The sequence below is a fragment of the Chelonia mydas genome, chromosome 2, assembly GCF_015237465.2.
Source record: "Chelonia mydas isolate rCheMyd1 chromosome 2, rCheMyd1.pri.v2, whole genome shotgun sequence".
NCBI lineage: Eukaryota > Metazoa > Chordata > Testudines > Cheloniidae > Chelonia > Chelonia mydas.
In genome coordinates, this window is record NC_057850.1 from 187248438 (window position 1) to 187270752 (window position 22315).

The window sequence follows — 22315 nt, forward strand, 5'->3', positions numbered from 1 at the left end:
GGTGGGCGAGGTAATCTTTTGTTGGACTAACTTCTGTTGGAGAGGTTTCGAGTGAATAAAAGATATTACCTCACCCACCTTGTCTCTCTGATGCCCTGGGACCAACACAGCTATAACACCCTACAACATTCTTCTTAAAATACACAGTCTATAAAGCCTCTTGTTGATGATTTACCAAGTGAGTCTTAAAATATCTCTGCTTCATATTCTCAGACTCATTCAGTGCATTGGCTCTAAACTGCATTAGTTGCCTAACTTGATCCTTTGGGGAGTTAAGTGCTTCTTGGGTAGTGCTGCGTGCTCCCAACTTCTATCTTCACACAGCACGTTTCAGGATTTTGTTCTTAGAATATAAGGTCCTTGGGGTAGGAAAAAATGGTCTAAAAAGCGTTTACTGGTTATGGGTTTCCAACATGACATCTTTTAAAAGGGGTGTGATTTTTAGAAAGTGCTCAGCATCCACCCTCTGAAAATCAAGCCCTTTTAAGGTCTTTCAGATTGTGCACCCAAAATCACTAGTCACTTTTGAAAATGAAAGCTTAAGTCTCCTCTTTGCACATCAAAAAGTGCATTGGCATTGGTGAAATGCTAGTGCTTTGAACAGTTAGCACAGAGTATTTGCATTACTGCATTCTTAATATTGGCCAGTCTTAAAGCATGGTCATCCTTTCAAGGTGAACAAGCCTGGTTACAGCTAGAGAAAATTTAAATTGTATGAATTAGTGAAATACACTAATTACTTTCAGATTTAAAATTGTTTGGTTTGGTAGAGAAATACCTACATGCTATTAAAATTGCAGATTGAATACATATCTCAATGACAGGTGACATATCGGGTGTATATAAAGGAAAAATCTGAAATTTAGTCTTTTTAAAAACAAATACATCAGATAGTAATTCACCTAGTTACGCAGCAAGTTCAACTAGTTGAAATCTGGCAACGTGAGCGTTCTGTGGGAGCATAGTGGTGACAGCATAGTAAAATCACTATAAAATATATTAATTAAAACATGCAAAATCATACAGATGTAATCCACAGTCTAATCTGAAGATAAAACTAAATATATTTGGATCTTCAGTGTGGAATAAAGTATCTAGAAATAGTTTGTCAGCGTTTGTCAGTAAAAGATTACCTAATTACTGCTCAGTTTGCATAAATGTGGGGAAAAGTTTCAAGGATTAAAACTGTTGTCTTTAAGATAAGTGGTAACTTTCTTTAAAAATAACTTTGGGTGGGTTTTTTTGGTGAATTTAGTTGGAATGGCTTGCAGCAACTAGTTAAAACTAAGAGTGCTTTGGAATAATATATAGAACTATGTTGCAGAAATCATTGCAATTCCAATATTCATAACTGTTTTTCCATTATCCTTTGAGACTTTTCTTAGTTTGGGTTTTTACTTGTGAGGCATGTTGTTGGAGATGTTAGACTTTTTACAGTCTCAGAGTGAATGTAGTTTTAAAATCTGCAGTGATGAATTCAGTAGGTTTGAACTCATGAAGCACTTCCAGTAAGACACTCAGGGTACTATACTGCATAACATTCATAATCATTCACTTGCTCTTTACAGAGACACTGTCAACTGCAGATTTGTCTGGGTGTTTGGCTGGCTGTCGCACCTTAAAATTTAAAACAAAGCGTAAGCAGGTAGGGTAATGAAATCATGCTCCAAATATCTGCACAGTTATAGTTCTTTTGCTCAGTTTTTCTTTAACTTAGAAATGAAGATTCAAAACAAATCAACTCAAAACAGTGTCACTGCCCTGCAGGGTCTTGTCTTAGTCCTTGTCTCTCATCATCAGCTGGGACTTCCTCCCACCCAGCCAACTCTTGCTCCCTTAAAAGGTCTTCTTCTCAGGCCCTCTACCTGATAGTAAAGAGCTCTATGCACCTATGTTCCTCCATGACCCAGGGTCTCTCCTGTCTGCTCCCCTCCCTAAAAGGCTACAAGACTTATATAGTTTCTTGTAAGTCACATGACTAGCAGAGGCTTCCAGTTTTAAAGGGAACATGGGCAAAACAGGTGCACTGGGATGTACACTTTTATCCCAGTGCCCAGTGTTACACACAGACTAAAGGAAATTTGCCACCCCTTTTCCAGTTTGGCCTTTTGCATTGATAGGAGTTAGTGTATAGGCAGATGCCTTTCTATGCCTATCATCGCTTTCACTCTCTGGTCTCATGCACTTGCATCACATTCATGTACTGTCATCAAAGCTCAAGAACAAGCTTTATTTTAGCCACTCTAGAAAGTGTATTTATGCAGTTTCCCTGCCCCTGCATAGATTTGGGAAGGGGAGCACTGTGGCTTTCATTGGGAAGGTGTCTTTTCTTCCCTCTCTTCTGGGTGGAGCCCCAATGGAGACACAGTTAGGAGGCTGTCTCCTCACCCCTGGCCTGCTGCTGGAGGAGAGGAGAGTTGATCATGATAGTGTATTTCCCATCCCTGCAGATGGAGGCCTCCCACTTAGAAACTTCCCTGGGAGGAATGATTAACGGCAATAGGGACTAGAACAGTGATATCCAGCCTTCTCAGTCTGAGGGGTGAACAGATTATTTGCTGCAGTCAATATTGGAGATGGATTCTCTCTGTTCTGCTCTCCTTGTACCACTTAGGCCAGTGCTAGAGATTTAGGGTGACCAGACAGCAAGCGTGAAAAATCGGGGTGGGGTGGGGGATAATAGGAGCCTATATAAGAAAAAGACCCCAAAATCGGGACTGTCCCTATAAAATCAGGACACTTGGTCACCTTATAGAGATTCTCCTTTTTTGGGGGGACTCCCTAGGCTGCTTTAGCGTATGCAGGGGTTGAGGCAGAGAACCTGGGATCCATAAGGAGTAGTTCATTCTTGGTTTCTCTTTTCCCCTCTCCTGAGCTGCCCTTAATGGCAATGTGGCGAAGGGGAACTGAGCCATCGTTCCTCTAGGCTCAGGCAGAGCCAGTCAAACTTCTTCTATCCTGCTCTTCTTCAGGCTTGAAGAGAAACAGTCAACAAAGCAGCTGAATTGCTCAACAGTTACCGGAGGGAAGGGACAGCAGCTGCTAAGATCATTCCGGGCTCACATCACAGCTCCTCCTTGGGTTGTAGGTGAAGCAGTGGGAGGCAGTACTTAATTCCTCCTCCTTGCAGTGATGAGTTTAATTTGAACACAGTTTAAAAATTGCAGGGCATGATACACTTTGAATTTGTAATCAAATATTTTATTCTTAAGTCTCCCTCAAGTACTGCAAGGTAGACACTGCCGGGCTAGAGGTTTTCTCCTCCCTCCCTTCTCAAGCCCAAACATGGGCTTAGTGGACAGAAGGGCAGCTCCCAGACTCCCCCACAAGGTTGCAGGAGGCATAAAGAAGAGACTGCCCTTCTTTCCCCACCCTTTAGTAATTCTCTAGTGAGTGCAATGGTAAAAAGAAAATATTGACATACTTTCAAAAAATTTTCAAGTAAAAAAAAAATCCCAAGTTAAGTATGCCTTTAATAATCAAACATACCACACTCAGTGCTTCGTGCCAGCATGGTACGTGCATGCACAGGGCTATAAATTCAGGGTGAGATTACAGGGATTGCACACTTTTAAAGTCTTACCCATTACCTCAGGTGGAGGATCCTGTTCTCCATGGCTAGTTGGCTGAGTCCCTGCTGAGTTGGGGCAGAAATCCTCCACCAGCTTGCTTGGCCAGTCAATCATTTGGGCTCTAGTCCCTTCCTTCTCAATAAAGTGTCAGGGTGGGGAGAGGAAGATGATAGTCATCTGTTAACTCTTGAATCATATTTAAAATCTTGAGTAACAGGGGTAATAGATATCTGGGAAATAGTGTTGGGAAATCTACTACTGCCACCCATACTGTAGATAAAATGAAGACTTCTGTCCACAGGGCTATCAGCCTAGCACAAACCTTTCACTAGTACTACATTCACAATTCATTCTATGCTCAGTAGGGCCATTTATGCAGTGAGGAGCTGCACTAGGAGGAATTGTGCCTTAGGTCTTTTTCGTGATGCAGTATATTCACTCTTGCAGACTGGTCCAACTCCCTGTTGCACTGCGAGGAACAGCATCTTGGCCAGGGGTAGGCAACCTATGGCATGTGTGCCGAAGGCGGCATGCGAGCTGATTTTCAGTGGCACTCACACTGCCTGGGTCCTGGCCACCGGTCCGGGGGGCTATGCATTTTAATTTAATTTTAAATGAAGTTTCTTAAACATTTTAAAAACCTTATTTACTTTACATACAACAATAGTTTAGTTATATATTACAGACTTCTAGAAAGAGACCTTCTAAAAACCTTAAATTAGAGTGAATAAATGAAGACTCGGCACACCACTTCTGAAAGGTTGCCGACCCCAATCTAGGTACTGTGAGCCCAAGAGGGTCACCACAATACAGGGCCTTTGGTGGGAGAATTAAAGGGTGGAAAACTGAAAACACAAATGAAGAACCTTCCCATTTAAAAAAAAAAATCTGTAGTCTCTTTTGATTATTCACTATGGTTACATTTGCAATCTTATTTTTGGCATGTCTTAACTTTTGAGCACTTGACTTTGCAAATTTGACATGCCTTTAGCATAGCTTTTTGGGGTGTCATTGGTATTGACAGCAAGGGAGAAGAGGGGGAGGAAAGGTGGATAGCTCAGTTTTTGCCATGTTGAGGTTGAGCAGGCAGTGAGAGCTCCAGATGAGAGATTTTGATAACAGGAGAGAAGTCAGGGGAAGAGAGGTAGATGTCTGAGTCACTGAAGCTGTGTAAAGGGATGAGGTCACACTGGGCTAAAGTTAGAGGGAAAAGAGGAGGGATTTAAATACAAAGTCCTGAGTGACTGACAGTGTGGGGGGAGGAGAAGGAGGTGGTTAGTGGTAGGAAAATCTGGAGAGCATGAGGCTACAGAAGTGAAGGAAGGGTAAAGTTCAGTCCTATATAATAAGTACTTTCTCTAATTTGCTGGTATAACATTTTTGTTAATAGAAAAGGAGTACTTGTGGCACCTTAGAGACTAACCAATTTATTTGAGCATGAGCTTTCGTGAGCTACAGCTCACTTCATCGGATGCATACTGTGGAAACTGCAGAAGACATTATATACACAGGCACCATGAAACAATACCTCCTCCCACCCTACTCTGCTGCTGGTAATAGCTTATCTAAAGTGATCATCAAATTGGGCCATTTCCAGCACAAATCCAGGTTTTCTCACCCTCCGCCCCCCACCCCCCCCCCAAACTCACTCTCCTGCTGGTAATAGCCCATTCAAAGTAAGCACTCTCTTCACAATGTGTATGATAATCAAGGTGGGCCATTTCCTGCACAAATCCAGGTTCTCTCACCCCCCTCCAGAATTAACATTTTTGTTAATGTTCTTGGTTAGGTTTGTTTGGATTTCAGTATCAAAATACAAGTGTAAAATAATGTTTTATTACATAAGAATGGGAAGAAAACACAAAATCTTTATTTCTTTACTGCTGGTGCTGTGACTGCTTTGTAAATTATTTTTTTTTAAAGGGGAAGTGTCTGATCTTGAACTTTGAATGTTTCTACTCCTCCAGAGTTGATGAAATCAGAGCAGGAAAGGACTGGTTTCCTGACCTGTTAGCATTAATTATCCTCCATGTCTTTGTAGTAGTTTGACATGTCTTTTAGATGAAATGTGAGGCAATAGGGCAGTGTTTCACAAGCTTTGGGGGTAGGGAGAAAAGGGATACCAAGCTTGTCTGGGGATTTGGAGCACAGGCAGAGGAGAGTGGTGGTGATCAGGAAAAGCTGAATGATCCCACTTATGTAGGGCCCAACCAGATTCAGAGCCATGAAAAACGTGTCACGGTCCGTGAAATTTGGTGTTTTGTATACTTTTATCCTATACTGTACAGATTTCACGGGGTAGACCAGTGTTTCTCAAATTGGGGATTCTAACCCAAAAGGGAGTTGTGGGGGGGTCCGCAGTGTTATTTTAGGAGGGTTGCAGTATTGCCACCCTTACTTCTGCACTGCCTTCATAGCTGGGTGGCTGCAGGGCAGCGGCTGTTAGCCGGGTGCCCAGATCTGAAGGCAGTGCCCTGCCAGCACCAGCACAAAAGTATGGGTGGCAATACCATACCATGCCACCTTTACTCCTGCACTGCTGCTGGCGGGGCTCTGTCTTTGGAGCTGGGCTCCTGACTAGCAGCCACTGCTCTCCAGCTGCAGCGCTGCTGCCAGCAGCAGAGCAGAAGTAAGGGTAGCAGTACCTCAACCCCCGTAACAATAATCTTGCAACACCCCTCCCCCCCAGCTCCCCCTACAATTACACCACCGTGAAATTTGAGATTTAAAATATCTGAAATCATGAAATTTATGCTCACAGGATTTTAAAAATCATGAAATTTACCAAAATGGACCATGAATTTGTACGGCCCTACAGATATGCCTCTCTCACAACTGCAAATGTGCTTATTGACCTCCTGTTCTCTTGTGGCAGCCTCTAGTACTGTACAGCCAGTTGTGCAAGCAGCGTGGGTGTACTGGGATGCAGGCTCAGGCAGCAGTCTGATCATTTAAACTTTGCCCTTGTAGTACTCATCTCAGCTGCAAGAGCACATAATGCTTGACCCCACTGCATCAGTGAATGCCCTCTCACACACCCTGCAATGTGGGGAGGGGAAGTGGCAAAAGGAGGCATCAAAATGAAACAAAAATTAGAAAAGAAAAAATTCACAAGGGGCAGAAAAGGATGTGAGGAATTGCTGGGATACAGAAGAGAAGAGGGATAGGAACATGATAGTACGAGGAGTGAGCTAGTACCCATCTGCTGCATTTCAGGGAGGGGAGCTGTACCAAATTTGAGTACCAGTGTAATGTTGATCTTCTCTCCTGACTGAATTTGCAGCTTGTTCCAACTATTCCTAATGTCATGGTGTACTAGAATATCACTATACTAGTCAGAAGAGATTAATTGTGTATGACTTACCTTGTTTACAATCTCTTGTTAGTATTTGGGAAGTCAGGGGCCAATGTAACATGCTGTTTATATGTACAGGAAACTTCAAGTGGCAAAATGCAATGTTTCTAAATAATTTAACATTGATAAAGTAGATCCTGACTGTTCTAAATACCAAGTTCAAGATACAATAAATATACAAGGAAGGCGTTTTTACCTCTGACCTAATGTAGCAATATTCTGTAATAAGCTACCAAGAGCCTCTTGTTGAAATCAGGAGGTATGATGTACAGGACACTTCCTAGAAATATTGTGCAGTAGTTTTCAAAATAATACGCAGTACTTTAAATGTTGCAAAACAGTTGGATAATTCAGTAACACTCAAGTAGTCACAGAACATTTTGGCTTGAAATTCTTCTAAACAGCTTTATAAATAGGGTGATAATCCAGTTGGAAGAGGGAAAAATTGGCTTCAAAGTTAACCATGAAGCAGCTCCATAAAACTGTTGGATCTTATGGAAAATGCCAAACTGGTATTTGCAAAGGATACCATCCATCAGGGTTCTCACTTTGTGTTTTAGGCTTTCTAGTATGTTCTCCAAGGCCCCACGCTCTTGAAGATTTGTAATTTCTGAGGGTAGTGATAGTGGGTAGAACATGAGCTGTATTCCATTCTATTAACATTCATGTGCCACTTCTGGAGCTTATCTCCTGTCCTTGGAATCTCCCATCCAAATTGCATCTGTGGTCACTACATCTAACTTCCAATCCACATGAAGAAACTCTTCACCCACACAGCTTGGTCTCTTCAGAAATAACTACTACTCATAAAGCATCTGGACTCATGTGATCTTAAATGTACTCCTCATCTTTAGAGACCTGATATCCCAAAAGGTCGCTTTGATTCAAACGAAGTTGAACTACCGTGTTTATAGAAACAATGAGGGAGGAATCAGGTTGTGCCTCTTGTGTTGGAAAGCTCTGCAAGCATGGGAATGGATTCTGCCGCAAGACATTTGTAATCATTTCAGCCAGTCCCCATCAGACTGAGGCCTGGTCTTACACTGGGACACCTGCTCTATTCCAACCCAGGAGCCCTCTTCCTAACGGACCAGGTTAGAGATCTGTAGATGTGGTGTTTCTGAATAGCTGACTTGTTTCCTTCAGCCTTCTTGGAATCAGTCTTGTAGATGAAATTCCAAATGGAAAAGATTCACAGTATAGTGCAAATGGACCCTTGTGGACCCATTTACTTTCCTCACATAAAAAACTATTTTCTTGACTTGTCTAACTTTGAAGACTAGCCTGTTTAATTTGGCAACTCTTTCAACCTATTGTGAATTTGCCTGCAGTTCCTTGTCACCAGTTTTCATGCAAGGCATGTTCCTTACATATTACAAACAAACTCTTTTTTTATTTAGTTATTAAATACGTTACTTATGAAATCGGTCAACTTTCAAATCTGACAATGCAAGTCACTCATTTTAGATCCACATGTACTATATTTCAAACCTCTTTTCATCTCACTCGTAAAAATGAGTCTCACAATTTAACTATATTATACATACAGGTTCCTCACTCCAGATGTAAAAGGAGATGGTTTCATCATGCATTCATCTTGGTACTCTGTAATTATTTCCTGCATTTTCCTACATGAAAACCCTCTGCACCCCCACAAGCTTTTTTCCCTTTCACAGCAAGATTTCAGCTTTGCCTGAAATACTATCCCAAATAAAATGTAAATTTGCTTTGCTTTAAAATGTCTCCTGTTTTGAGGTTCAGTGTTCTGATTAGTCTATTAGCTCTGTTGGCTTGTTGAAAATCTTGTGTGTAGGAGGAAGAAACAGAACCCAGACATATTAGTGAAATTAAACTCTCGTCTGTTAAAACTACATCCTGTTTTTTAGGATTGTGCTTCATTTTGAGTCTGTTGTATTTTAAAGGCCTGTCCAAATTTGGTCTTTCAGTACTATGTAACCAAATAGCAAAATGGTATTAGATTTGATTCAAGGAGTTAGCAACTTAAAATCATTTAACTTGATTTTTTAAAAAAAATTTTTAAAGTACTTTCTGGTACTGTACCTGTCCATGTCTTCTTTCCAATTTCTTGTAGTTTTACAATCACGTGCTCATATTCTTTTAAAAGTATTTTTCTCCTCTGACGCTGTATGAAAGATCCATATAGTCAAGGGAAAGTGACTAAATGTTTTAATAAGACAAACAGTGAAACTTGAAGATACAAAATACTGTCAATACACAAAGTAAATAAAGTGAAAAGAGAAATACTCTCTGTAACACATTTCAATTATAGCACTTTATTTTGTATGTAGTAATAGTAGTCAATAAAAATGTTCAGAGAAGTGTGCTTTGTTGTTGTGTGTGGGGGTTTTTGTTTGTTTGTTTTTTTAAATTGATGGTGTCCTTTTTAATAGGTGGCTAGCAAATAGTTTGGTATGGAAACGTAACATCCTGCCGTGAGCGTCCATGTAAGCTATGTTCAGTTTTCAGGTTGTCTCAAATAACTAAACTATCAAAGTGGGAAATGAGATGCTAATAAGAATTTTTCTCTAAATTAGCCTGGTGTAAACCTGTCGTTGCTGTCTGCCCTCTTATTCCATACTAACTGCTTGTGTCATCCTTGACAGTTTCTCTCCCTTTGTCCTAAGGTCACAACCTTAAAAGGAACTCAAAATTTAGTAACTGAAGTAGAATTTGTACTGCAAACTCTATTACTGGTTGTGATGCATAAGGTTAAAAAAAAAAAAACCCACAGCTTGAGTCTCAGATCCTAGGTTGAGTTTAAAGAGTTGGCAGAATAAACATCTTGTAAATGGAATAAATTTTGATATGGAGTAGTTTAGACACAAACGTGGGATTACACGATGCCACATCATTTTTCAGAGTAGAATTGCCCTTAAGAGCCTTTTTTAATTTGAAAAAGCTCCCTGGAACAGAAAAGTGGATGCTTTATTGCTGTAGTAAGTTTTCTTTGCTTTTATAGCATGAAGGCACATGAACTCAGTGATGCTGAGGAAAATGCTCAAAACTGAACATGTGTAAATTCAGTGGAACAGACTAACTTATTGGCCATTCCTCCCCAAAGTTCAAAAAAGTGGTGTACCTCATCACTTATCTTTAACTCATATATTATCCATATTTAAATACATCAGCCACTTGATGGCTATTGATGCTTCCTCTGTGAAATTGTACTTGCTTAATCTTCATTGTTTTCATGACTCTATGCAGGTTAGAAAGTAGTCATATATATTGATTGAAATCCACTCCCTTTTCAGCTAGTTACTTTCCACTTCAGTTCAAAATGATATAATAGTGTTTTAATTTAAAGATTTTTTTAATGTAATTTTTTAACCTGACTTCTCTAGGACAGTAGTTGCCCAGCTCTCCCATTTGCTTTTCCTTTTCTCAAGTTTGTTTGTTATTATTTATGTAGCTCTTTATGGCTTGATCCAGGAAAGTGATGAGCACTCTGGCTCTGATCGAGTAAAGCATGTAAACACATGAGTAGTCTCAGTTAAGTCAAACGTTTAAATGTTTTTTCTGGATTCTAGCCATTGTGCTCAGAACCTTGCTGGATTGAGCCTTATAGTATTTTTCATATCTAAATTGCAAAGTATCCACAATTCTGAATTCTCTTGCTGGCAAAAGAGAGGGGTTGTTGTTTTTTTTTAAACACACTGCCTGCAGAAGGCAGCAGAGGAAGGCATCTGTAGTTCCCTTTTGATATTGGTTTGTACTTCTGTGTCTGCTCCACTGTTAATGTGTCTCAATTTTGTACCAGTGCAATCCAACTGAAGTCCACAGAGGCCATCTCATTAATTCATTAGGTCTGGAAACAACCACCTCTGTTCATCTCAGTGTTTAGGCAGCAAACTACAATAGGTTCTTTATCCTTTCCATGATAATCCAGTAGTGCAGCTACTCTATAGACATCCAGCACAAATTGGAAGTCTGGTGAGGGGAAAGGTTATTGTTTAAGTTGTAAAACCAAAAAACATTTGGATTTAAACAGGAAATTCAGTGCAATAGTCAGGTTATCAATTTCATTGTATACTCTTTTCAAATACAAAGTTAGAGTTGTATAAGTGTCAGTATTCTGACCTGACCTTAAGGCTGAGAAGGGTTGATGAGTTTTAACAGGCTTTATTGTCCGTTGGCATTTATCTGACGCTCAGATATTCTGTACGTTTTCCTACAAAGTAGCACTAACCAATTTAAGATTTGGTACACTGCATGAATAATTGAGATTGACCTTCAAAAGAAACAAAACAAAATTTCTACAACTTTAGAAATGTGGCGAATAATCACAATAACTAGGTTGAGAAGGGTATTTATGATATTCCCTTATAAACCACTTTTTCTTGGTTCTTTGACAGACCTCCCCAGCTAGGATTGTCCAGAACAATAAGTATCATAATCTTATATGCAGTAAAGCACTAGATTCTCCACGTTGATTGAAGCCAACCATATATGAGACTTACAAGTGACCTGGAAAGAAACTCCTGAATTATCTAACTACATGTATATGAATACCCCCCACACCACTAACCCAGTTGTGGTAATACTGGCAATTAAAAACATGTAAATTTTGCTTCTCACATTTTTGAGGTCATTCTGCGGCTAAATCCGGGTTTGCTGTAAACAGTTTAGAATATTGTAATCTGGGACATCATAGAAAAGTTAATGATTCTGTTGTGTTGCCTAGGTCTATAGCATGGTTTGTTTTTAATTTTTCAATAAATACAAGAACAATGAAATGAGCAGAACATTTTAAAATTAGTACAGTAATTGAAATCAGGACAAGGATGCAAACATAAGTGTTGCTTTATGCTTTTAGCTTGTTTTTCTCTTCTAAATTTTTTATAACATCTGTGTATATTATGCTCAAATGTTGATTTTTAGTAATATTTATAAACCTTGTTGTAACAGCTGCATTAATAAATCCATGCAATACTAATTTTCAGTTTTGTCCTCAATATAGTTATTTTCTCTGTTAAAGCTGTGCTTGACAGCCTTTCCAGACATTGTGAATAACTGTCTCATGCCATCCCAGACAAGTGGATATGATCAGTCAAACTAGAAGTAGAGTTGTGATGGTAGGAACCCTGTAAAAGGGTATGCTGGCTGCTGCTCAGTTTTTGTCCTTTGTTTCCGCAGAGGTGCTTGCTAGGCTGTTCAGATATATGGTATTGTTAGCATAATGTCATCTTAATCACACTACTTTCTAAAATGTCTGTATTCCTGGGTCTTCAGGAGAGAAGCTAAGGACAGCAGCCTACTTCCCAGCTAGGAACCGTAACTTTTTCTCAGACATTAGTATATTTGAGTCCGTTTTGATTTGATCTATTTGAGAAGACATTCCTTCAGGCCAGAGAGTAACAAAGGAAAGTTTTATATTTATCTAGTATTCGTAGTCTCAGCTTTCAGCATAGCAGTGCTTTCAGGTTCCAGCCTCCAGGGTGGACTGCCTAAATATAGTTCCTGGGTACTCTTCCAAATAAGTCTTCTACAGTCTTTTCCTTTCTCACTGGTCCTCTCAGTCACAGAACTATGTCTTCTTCACTATAACCTCAGAAGTACTGGCCTCTCTTGATTGGTGACTGGTGGAAGCTAATTTCATGAAGGGATACGTTTAGAGCCCCACTCCTGAATCCCAATAAACAAAGACAGCAAAATAAAGGTTGCTGTATCTGTTTCTGGAACAATGTGACATGTAAGGCCTTACATATTCCCAGAAGAAGGCTAGAATGGCATGATATGCTCACATACTACTCCTCCTGATGGTAGATCCTGTTAGGAATCCAAATAAAACAATGCTACCACTATTAAGCTGCTACAGAATATTTAGATTAATTAGATATGTTTAAGAGAGCAGGGCCTGATGAAGTTCATCCTAGGATACTTAAGGAACTAGCTGAAGCAATGTTGGAACCATTAGCAATTTTCTGTGAAAACTCGTGGAGGATGGATGAGGTCACAGAGGACTAGAGAAGGGCAAACATAATTCCCATCTTTAAAAAGGGGAAAAGGAGGAAACAAGAAAATTATAGATTGGTCAGCCTAACTTTGATACCTGAAAAGATACTGGAACAAATTATTAAACAATCAGTTTGTAATCACCTAGAGGACAATAGAGTTATAAAGAATAGCCAGCATGAATTTGTCAAAAACAAATCATGCCAGACCAACCTTTGACAGGTTTTCTGGCCTAGTGGATGGGAGGAATCAGGAGATGTCTCTTGATTTTTAGTGAGACTTTTGTTACAGCCCTTAATGACAGTCTCATAAGCAAACTAGGGAAATGTAATGTAGATGAAATTACTATAAATTAGGTGGAAAACTGGTTAGAAGACTATACTGAAAGAGTAAATCAGTGGTTCGGAATCCAACTAGGAGATTCTGGGGTCCCACAGGAGTCAGTCCTGGGCCCGGTACTAGTCAATATTTTTATTAATGACTTGATAAGGTAGTGGAGAGTATGCTTCTAAAATTTGTAGATGACAGAAAGCTGGGAGGGGTTCCAAGCACTTTGGAGGACAGGATTAGAATTCAAAATGACCTTGATAAATTGGAGAATTTGTCTGAAATCAACAAGATGAAATTCAATAAAGTGCAAAGTACTACACCAAGGAAGGAAAAGTCAAATACACAAACAAAAATTGGGGATAACTGGCTTGGAGGTAGTACTGCTGAAAAGGAGGTGGGGGTCATAGTTGATCACAAATTGAATTTGAGTCAACAATTTGATGCAGTTATAAAAAAAGCTAATATAAACAGGAGTGTTGTATGAAAGACACAGGAGGTAATTGTCCCACTTACTCAGCGCTGACGAGCCTCAGCTGGAATGCTGCGTTCAGTCCTGACACCACACTTTAGGAGAGATGTGACGAATTGGAGAGGTCCAGGGAGAGCAACAAACGTGATAAAAGATTTTAAAAAGCCTGATGTGTGAGAAAAGGTTAAAAAAACTGGCCATGTTTCGGAAAACAAGATTGAGTGGGGGACCTAGTACGTGTTCAGATATGTTAAGGGCTGTTATGAAGAAGATGAGGATCAATTGTTCTCCATCTCCACTGAAGGTAGGACAAGAAGTAATGGACTTAATCTGCAGCAAGGGAGACTTAAGTTAAATATTAGGAAAAGCTTTCTAATTATAAGGATGGTTAAGCTCTGAAATAGGATTCCAAGGGAGGTTGTAAAAAGAAAAGGAGTACTTGTGGCATCTTAGAGACTAACAAGAGAGGTTGTGAAATGCTTTTCCAGTTTTTAAGAATAGGTTGGACAGACTCGGAGAGATCTAGGTTTACTTGGCCCTGCCTCAGCACAGGGGACTGGACTTGACCTGACGAGGTCCCTTCCCAGTTCTACATTTCTATAATTCTATGTATATAAACAGTCACCCAGGCTGTTGAGTAATGACAGAAGAGGTAGGGATGGTACTTCATTGGAAAGCATCAAATCTAATTGCTGTACAAATGATCCATATTGTGGATATCTTGACCTGTATGGCCAGCTTCACCATAGTGTACTTCAGAAAGGTGTCTTGGAGCTCAGCTAGTTTATGTTTCAGATTCTCTGCCAACAAGCATCACTGAACATGCAGAATGCAAAGTGGGACTGCTGTTACATAGCTAGTTCTGGGACCCTTTGCATTGGGAGGACAAACACTCTCAAACATGTGACTTTGACAAGACTACATATTCCCGCTGACCTCCCCATATGCATCTACTCTTGATAATAAAAATAAGAAACTACCCAGGGAAATAGCTAAAGGAACCTTGGTAGTGCGAGATTATCCTGTCCCTTGATATTCCAAACTTGTAGCTGTTGTAAAATCCTCTTTTCCCTAACCTAAGGATGGTATCTCCTGTTTCAAGTGGTTCAAACTACGAAGCTCACCTGTATCTTACAGCATGAATATTGACAGATGCACCTAATTTGGGAGGGTTTCTCAGATAGTGATTTTTTTCCACACTTCTCCATTCTTAGGTGGTTCCACCTCTGTGGTTTATTCGATGGTATGAAGAACTTTTTGGCTTTGATGTCATGAAAGACATTAAACCAAGGATTGGATTGGCAATTAACTTTTCTTAGAGATGAGCTAGATAAGGGAGGTGTTTGAGCTTCCTCTGGGTTCAAGTTTGTACTCTCTTGAATGAGGCCTACTTGTGCTGTGGTTAATGGGGTCCCCATGCACTTTGCGGCAACCTAGTTAAGTTTCCTCTGACTCGTGCTCTGAACATAGTTTTGAAAGCTCCCATGCCTTTCAAGCCCTTAGGGACTTCCTCAGGTTATTTTAAGGTGGTTGCTGGTAAACCTGCACTTGCTTGGAGATTGTGTGAACTGTAGTTTCTGTCTTACATGGAACCATATCAATGTTGTATCACGTCAAAGATGTCATTAAAAGGACATTGTCTACTTTAAAAAAAAAGATACTTCATTGAAATTCTTTTTGCCTATTGGTGTTACAAGGGTAATCAAAAATGAGTTCGACAAAGATTAGAGACGTTATTTTCTCTGTTCTTCCTTTTTGTTTACTTAGTGTATTTGATAACATTATGTATAGTGAGTGTCTGTTTCTCTTTGTATAGTCAATATTAGTTGATTTTTTTTTGTTTGGTAACTTCACACAGCAACTGAGGAATGAAACCACTTTTTAAAAAAAGAAAAGAAAATATGATTGTAAAACTATATAAATTGACAGGAAGATTCTGTGGAAAGTGTAGGACCTGAAACTACTTTAAGCTTTGACTAGATTTCAAATTGACTGTATCCTTTTAATACGTGCTCACTGTTGCCCTCTGCCTATCACAGTCAGGATTACATACTCCACATGTCAAATGCCTTGTGTGCATCGCTTCTCAACCCCAGCAGTGTGTAACCTTTTTATGTAGATGATAGAGGTACCCTGGCCATTTTCCTGCCTGATCTGGATCACCTTTTACTGCTCTGTTTGTCATATCAAAGACTTATTCACTCTTCAAAGATCTGTCTTTTTTTTTTTTTAAAAAGGCACGAAACTAAGAATCTGGAATGAAAAATATGAAAAACCTTTAATTCACATAAATACAAAGATATATACTCGCTTAGTTCTGAGAACGCTAAACCTTGAATTTCCTTTAATAATTCATCCACCTGTTGTAGTGTTCAAATTTATTTAACAGAAATTAAAATAGGCAATACAAAAATAAAGCTACTTTTAGTCATTTAAATATGACAGATTTAGCATAGATAGAGGAAACTAAATACTTGTCTTCAGAAGACTGAAGTTTGCCTATCCCAAAGAACAGATACAAGTAACAGTGTGACGGGTGTACTAACACAGCACTGGGCACCGGGGCCTGACCAATCAGGGAACTAACACTGAAATCCATCAGATGGGACAGGAGACCACACCCCTTTGCCCCTGCTGTGCATGTTTCAGGTGGAAGGGACAGATAAAAGGAGGCAGCCCAGCTCAGTCTGTGCTGGCTGAGGAGGGGGAAGGACATGTGCTGCAGGTTCCTGTAAGAGGTGACTGCGACTCTCAAGCAGTGGGAACTGTGGGCCTGGACAACACTGCGGATGATCAGCAGACCTGCACTGCTACCATTTTGACATGTTTGTTACAGCTGTCTTTAACAGTAGAGAAATTTCTTTATTGCTAAAAATGTTTTTCCTCTTAAAGAAATTTTAAGGGTTTTTTTCTTTAATCAAGATATGTCTTAGGAATTTATACAGTATTGGGCTGAGGGGATGGGAAGAGAAGTGAGTGGGTGTTAAACTCTTCACTAGAAGAGACATTTGTCTTAACATGGTAGCCCAGCTGATACCAAGGTATTGTTATAATCAGTTTTTAAGACAGTAATTAATTAAAACTAAGTTGATTATATCAATTGATTAATTTTCATTAAACTGTTTTAAATTTCATGGTACAAGTTGATGGTTGATAGTTGGCCAGATTGCTTTGTGTTGATGCCAAATTTACTTTTTTATAAAAATCTAAATTTTAGATAGCTAGTCTTGTCCATCAGCTTGGAAACAAACTGTATTCAAGTACTCTTGGGGCTTGATTCAGATCCCATTAAAAATCAGTGTAAAGACTTCCATTGACTTCAGTGGCCTTTGAAAGAGAACCATGGGGTCAGATGCAACAGCCGTGACTTAAAATGAGAATCTTTCCATTGACTCCTTTAAAGGGAATTGGACTGGTCCCTTATATAGCATTAAGGTGATCCTTGGGTGCAATGTTCTGCAATCTTTAGCACTGGTAGAAGCAAATATTTAATTGCTTTAGTTTCTTTCACAAATGCCAAGAGGCTGGGCAAACAAAAAAGTGGAAACATAAAGGGGGGAAAAGGATAACTGAGGCAAAATGATGTAAAAAAAACCCTTAAATGCAGAAGAGTTTTAACTGAGATTTTAAGAGAAAAAGGTTCTTGAAAATGTGTAACCTTGAGTTTGATTTGACATTCTAATTTAGCTGTCTTGTGTTGTGTGTGTCTTCCTCAACTGTTAGTATTTTAAAAAATCAACATGAGAATGTATGGCAGACATGTTTGGACATAGGCACAAATTCCATGGGTGCTCCAGGACTGGAGCACCCACGGGGAAAAAAATGATGGATGCTGAGCCGCAGCCTCTATATCAACTCCACCCCTACCCTCCAGAGCCTCCCGCCCACCAGCGGACCCCGCAGATCAGTGCCTCCCACCCACCGTGATCAGCTGTTTCACAGCATGCAGGAGGCTGGGGCAGGGGGAGGAGCGAGGGCACAATGCGCTGTGGGAAGGGGGCGGGAGTGGAGTCTGGGGGGGAAGGGTGTGGAGTGGGGGCAGGGCCTGGGCAGAGTCAGGGGCTGAGCATCCTTCAGCACATTGGAAAGTTGGTGTCTGTGTGTTTGGATGCCAATGCCTAATGAGCTGACTTAGCTTAAGATGTAGAATTTGAAAAGTCCACTTGCCATAGGGAGTTTGGGAATTTTCCCAGGAGGGTGCCATCACTTTCTGCAGACTTCGAGCTTACTTTAAAATCAGTTAAATTAATTAATTGAAACCCTGGAAGTTTCTAACTTTATGGGTGTAAAGAGACTCTTCCAAACAAAAATTGTAGTTAAAGCAATGCAGTGCAGTCTTCCTGAATCTAGAAACTTATGCCATTGCCTATGCTGCTTTTCAGAACTTCCACAATATGAAACTTGGGATGTTGGATGCATGTTTTACTTTTGTTCAACACTTTTTTTAATGTTCTTAAGAGCCTGCTCCTGCAAGATGCTGAGTGCTTTCAGTTCACTGATTGAGCTGAGCACCTGAGAGGATAAAAAGAAAAGGAGTACTTGTGGCACCTTAGAGACTAACCAGTTTATTTGAGCATGAGCTTTCGTGAGCTACAGCTCACTTCATCGGATGCATAGCATATCGTGGAAACTGCAGAAGACATTATATACACACAGAGACCATGAAACAAAACTTCCTCCCACCTCACTCCCCCGCTGGCAACAGCTTATCTAAAGTGATCCTCAAGTAGAGCCATTTCCAGCACAAATCCAGGTTTTCTCATCCTTCCCCCCCCCCCCACACACACACATACAAATTCACTCTCCTGCTGGCAACAGCCCATCCCCCTTTGAAACCCCTTTTGAAACTCCTCTACAGGAGAATGAGTTCGTGTGTGTGGTTTTTGGAAAAGGGGGGGGGTGTTGGGGGGTGGGTGAGAAAACCTGGATTAGTGCTGGAGGTGACCCACCTTGATTATCATGCGCATTATAAAGAGGGGTTTCATAAGCTGTTAGGGGGTTAGATAAGGGGTTAGATAAGCTGTTGCCAGCGGGGGAGTGAGGTGGGAGGAAGTTTTGTTTCATGGTCTCTGTGTGTATATAATGTCTTCTGCAGTTTCCACGATATGCTATGCATCCGATGAAGTGAGCTGTAGCTCACGAAAGCTCATGCTCAAATAAACTGGTTAGTCTCTAAGGTGCCACAAGTACTCCTTTTCTTTTTACGAATACAGACTAACACGGCTGTTACTCTGAAACCTGAGAGGATAAAGTAGTATTTGTTTTTAAATGTGTTTATTGAGAAATTGAAACACAGCTCCTAAATTCTGATGGTTTAAGCAAATCACTTTTTTACACAGAAAGGTCATGATTCAGAGTGACTGTTGTAAAGGTAACTAAATATTATTGAATGGCAGTGGATACAGATTGTCAGATGCTGAATCCTGATTGACTGTCTTTCTGCTATAATCACCTGCTCTGTGTGTATCTGATCTGTGCTATCTGCAGCTTCACCGAGCACACTCATCAGACTTTCCCTGTTGTGTTACTGCTTAAGCTTATGACACAAACTAATAAGTCAGGAGAAAGTAAAGGCTGAAACTCCATCTCATGCTCATTGTGGTTCTTGTACAGAATGGTCTGGGGTACTTGTGTGCTCTACTTGGGGCAATACTTGAAGATCACTAAAACTGCAGCTAATGCAGAATGTAGGTAGCTTGTTTATATATATTACAATTTATTTATAAATCTGTTTATTTTGTGTTTACTGCTACTGTAGGTCAGGGTGGCTATCTAGTTGGCTTCCTGCATGGTGCCCCACGTCACTGCCACATCTTAAAGAAGCTGAAGAGAAAATACTGAAGTGTAAGTATTTTTTTTTACACATATGGAATATGCTCAGATCTCATGTAATTTTTCTTCAGAAATAATCATTGCTATTTTTAATGCATTGCAATGAAGCAAATATGACTGTAGTATAGATTCTCAGTGTTCCCTTGTTTAGGACCTTTGACCCTGATCTGAAAGATACCTGATATTCCTGCCCTGAGCTTCCACTGAACAGACTGCTAGATATGACTAACAAAATAAAAAGTATCTGAACTATGTTTTTTTTCTTCAGGTATCACAAGCACGTACAGTAAACAATATGTCTTCATATCCAATGGAAATAAAATATGGACGCTAACATTCTCTCAGGACTTTTCATATAAAACTCCACTTGTTCTCCTCCATGGGTTTGGAGGAGGTGTTGGACTTTGGGCTCTCAATTTTGAAGACCTTTGCGAAAATAGGACTGTTTATGCATTTGACCTCTTGGGATTTGGGCGTAGTAGTAGACCACAGTTTGACACTGATGCAGAAGGAGCAGAAAATCAGTTTATAGAAGCTGTAGAAGAATGGAGACAGGAAGTAGGGCTGGACAGAATGATTTTACTTGGCCATAATCTGGGTGGATTCCTGGCTGCGGCTTACTCACTGAAATACCCATCAAGGTATGTGAAAATAAAGGGATAAAGGAAATCTTTGCTGTCTCTTACTAATGTTAGTACTACACATCTGTATTCATTTGACATGCAGCAGAATGTAAAACCAAGTTCTTTCTGAATTAGTTTTAGTTGTGAAAATTGGGTCAAGACTTGATTTAAAGAGACACTATCATCTAGTTTAGACCCAAAATGCAAATTGTTTTTGTTCTGTGTAGAAAAATATGAATACAGTATGAGCAGAAATTCTTTGTTTACGTTCTAACCATCAACCATTTTTGGTAAACATCCTCTTGCAGTACTCTGAACCTGAACAGAAAAATCAGTTAATTCGTGAGAATCAAAAAGCAAAACTGCAATCCTGAAGCATGTATAGTTAGTTAAATATTGTACTATTAATAATCTGCATTAATATAACTTTTAAAGTATATATTTACAAATTGTTCAGACATCACAAGCTGCAGATGTATTTGCATAATAAAAATATTAATAACATAACTCCCATAGTAGGCAGGATGAACCAACAAATTAATGACCTCTAGGTGATTTTTCTAATTTTAGGAGTCCATTGCTGTCTCCTGTTCCCCAATCCTTGTATAAATAAGGGTATCGTGTGTCTCTTTTTTTCTGTTTTTAATCAGACTGTGACATTACAGTCAAATAAGTTTTATATTTGAATACTGTGTGCCCTTTTAAAAGTAACCTACATTTCTGTTTTAGTATTTTTCCCTCTCACCACCCTGATAATTTAACATTAAGGTATAAGGATGGCTGCATTTTTCTCTCCAACTTATCATTAGAAATCAGAGATTCTTAGCCAGTAGGAGATAAATGTTTGCTTGGTTTAAACTAAAAATAATTACTTGTTAAATCTGTGTATTTAAATGAAAATACAGTAAGTTGTTTTATCCCTTCCAATGGATGAATCTCTTATAAGGGGGATCTTAGTAGGGATGCATCTAGGAAGACAGAGCCCACAGTCTAATGCAGTCGTTCTCAACCAGTGGTACACATACTCCTGGGGGTATGCAGAGGTCTTCCAGAGGGTACTTCAGCTCATCTAGATATTTGCCTAGTTTTACAGCAGGCTACATAAAAAGCACTAGCAAAGTCGGTACAAATTAAGATTTCATACAGATAATTAATTGTTTATACTGTTCTATAAACTATACACTGAAGTGTAAGTACAATATTTATATTCCGTTTGATTTATTTTATAATTATATGGTAAAAATAAGAAAGTAACAATTTTTCAGTAATAATGTGCAGTGACACTTTTGTATTTTTATTTCTGATTTTGTAAGCAAGTAGTTTAAGTGAGATGAAACTTGAGAATACATAAGAAAAATCAGACTCTTGAAAGGGGTAAAATAGGAAGGTTGAGAGCCACTGCTCTAATGTATGTCTAGTGCTGCAGAAACCTGTACTTCCAAAAAAAAAAAAAGCTACTGAAATTATTCCAGAGCTGCAGTTGTTAATGTTTGGGGGGAGGGGGGAGTGTTTCTGAAGTATTCCTTAAATTAATGTTTGGAGTGGAGCTTTTTTGTAGTTATTCTCTAACATCTCTGGTCTCTCCTGAGTTTGTCAAGTGACTTATTTAAAAATAGGCAAGATATGTTATCAAACCACTTAAACACCACAGAGTCACAGGGTTAGAAGTGACCGCCAAAATGCAGGATTTGTTGTGGCTAAACCATCCAAGACAGATGGCTATCCAGCCTCCCTTTGAAAGCTTGCAGTGAAAGAGCTTCACAGCCTCCCTAGGCAATCTGTTTCAAATCGTACAGTTAGGAAGCTTTTCCTGAGATTTAATCCAAATCTGGTATTCTGTAGTTTGAACCCATTACCTCTTCTCTGGCAAGAGAAAATTTTTCTCCATCATTTTTTATGGCAGCCTTTCAAATATTTGAAGACCACTATCATGTCCCTCCTTAGTCTCCTCTTTTCCAAACTAAGCATACCTAGTTCCTTCAGCCTTTGTTTACATGCATTCCATCACTTAGATCATCTTTGTCGCTCATGTCTGAATCCTTTCCAGTTTCTTTACGTTCTTTCTATACATTGGTGACCAAAATTGGACACAGTACTCTAGCAACGGCCTAACCAGCGCTGAGTAGAGCAGTACTGTCACCTTGTATGACTTGCATACTAT

At 39.6% G+C, this 22315-nt stretch overlaps 1 protein-coding gene across 2 annotated transcripts in view; it reads left to right on the forward strand.

Moving 5' to 3' along the window:
* ABHD5 (abhydrolase domain containing 5, lysophosphatidic acid acyltransferase) overlaps positions 1-22315 on the forward strand; it is a 45258-nt gene that overhangs the window by 1167 nt on the left and 21776 nt on the right. For both annotated transcript variants that reach the window (XM_037890363.2, XM_037890362.2), the window contains exons 2-3: positions 19458-19543; positions 19800-20172. In XM_037890363.2, the coding sequence (XP_037746291.1) occupies positions 19458-19543; positions 19800-20172 (459 nt within the window). The remainder of the gene's footprint in view (positions 1-19457; positions 19544-19799; positions 20173-22315) is intronic.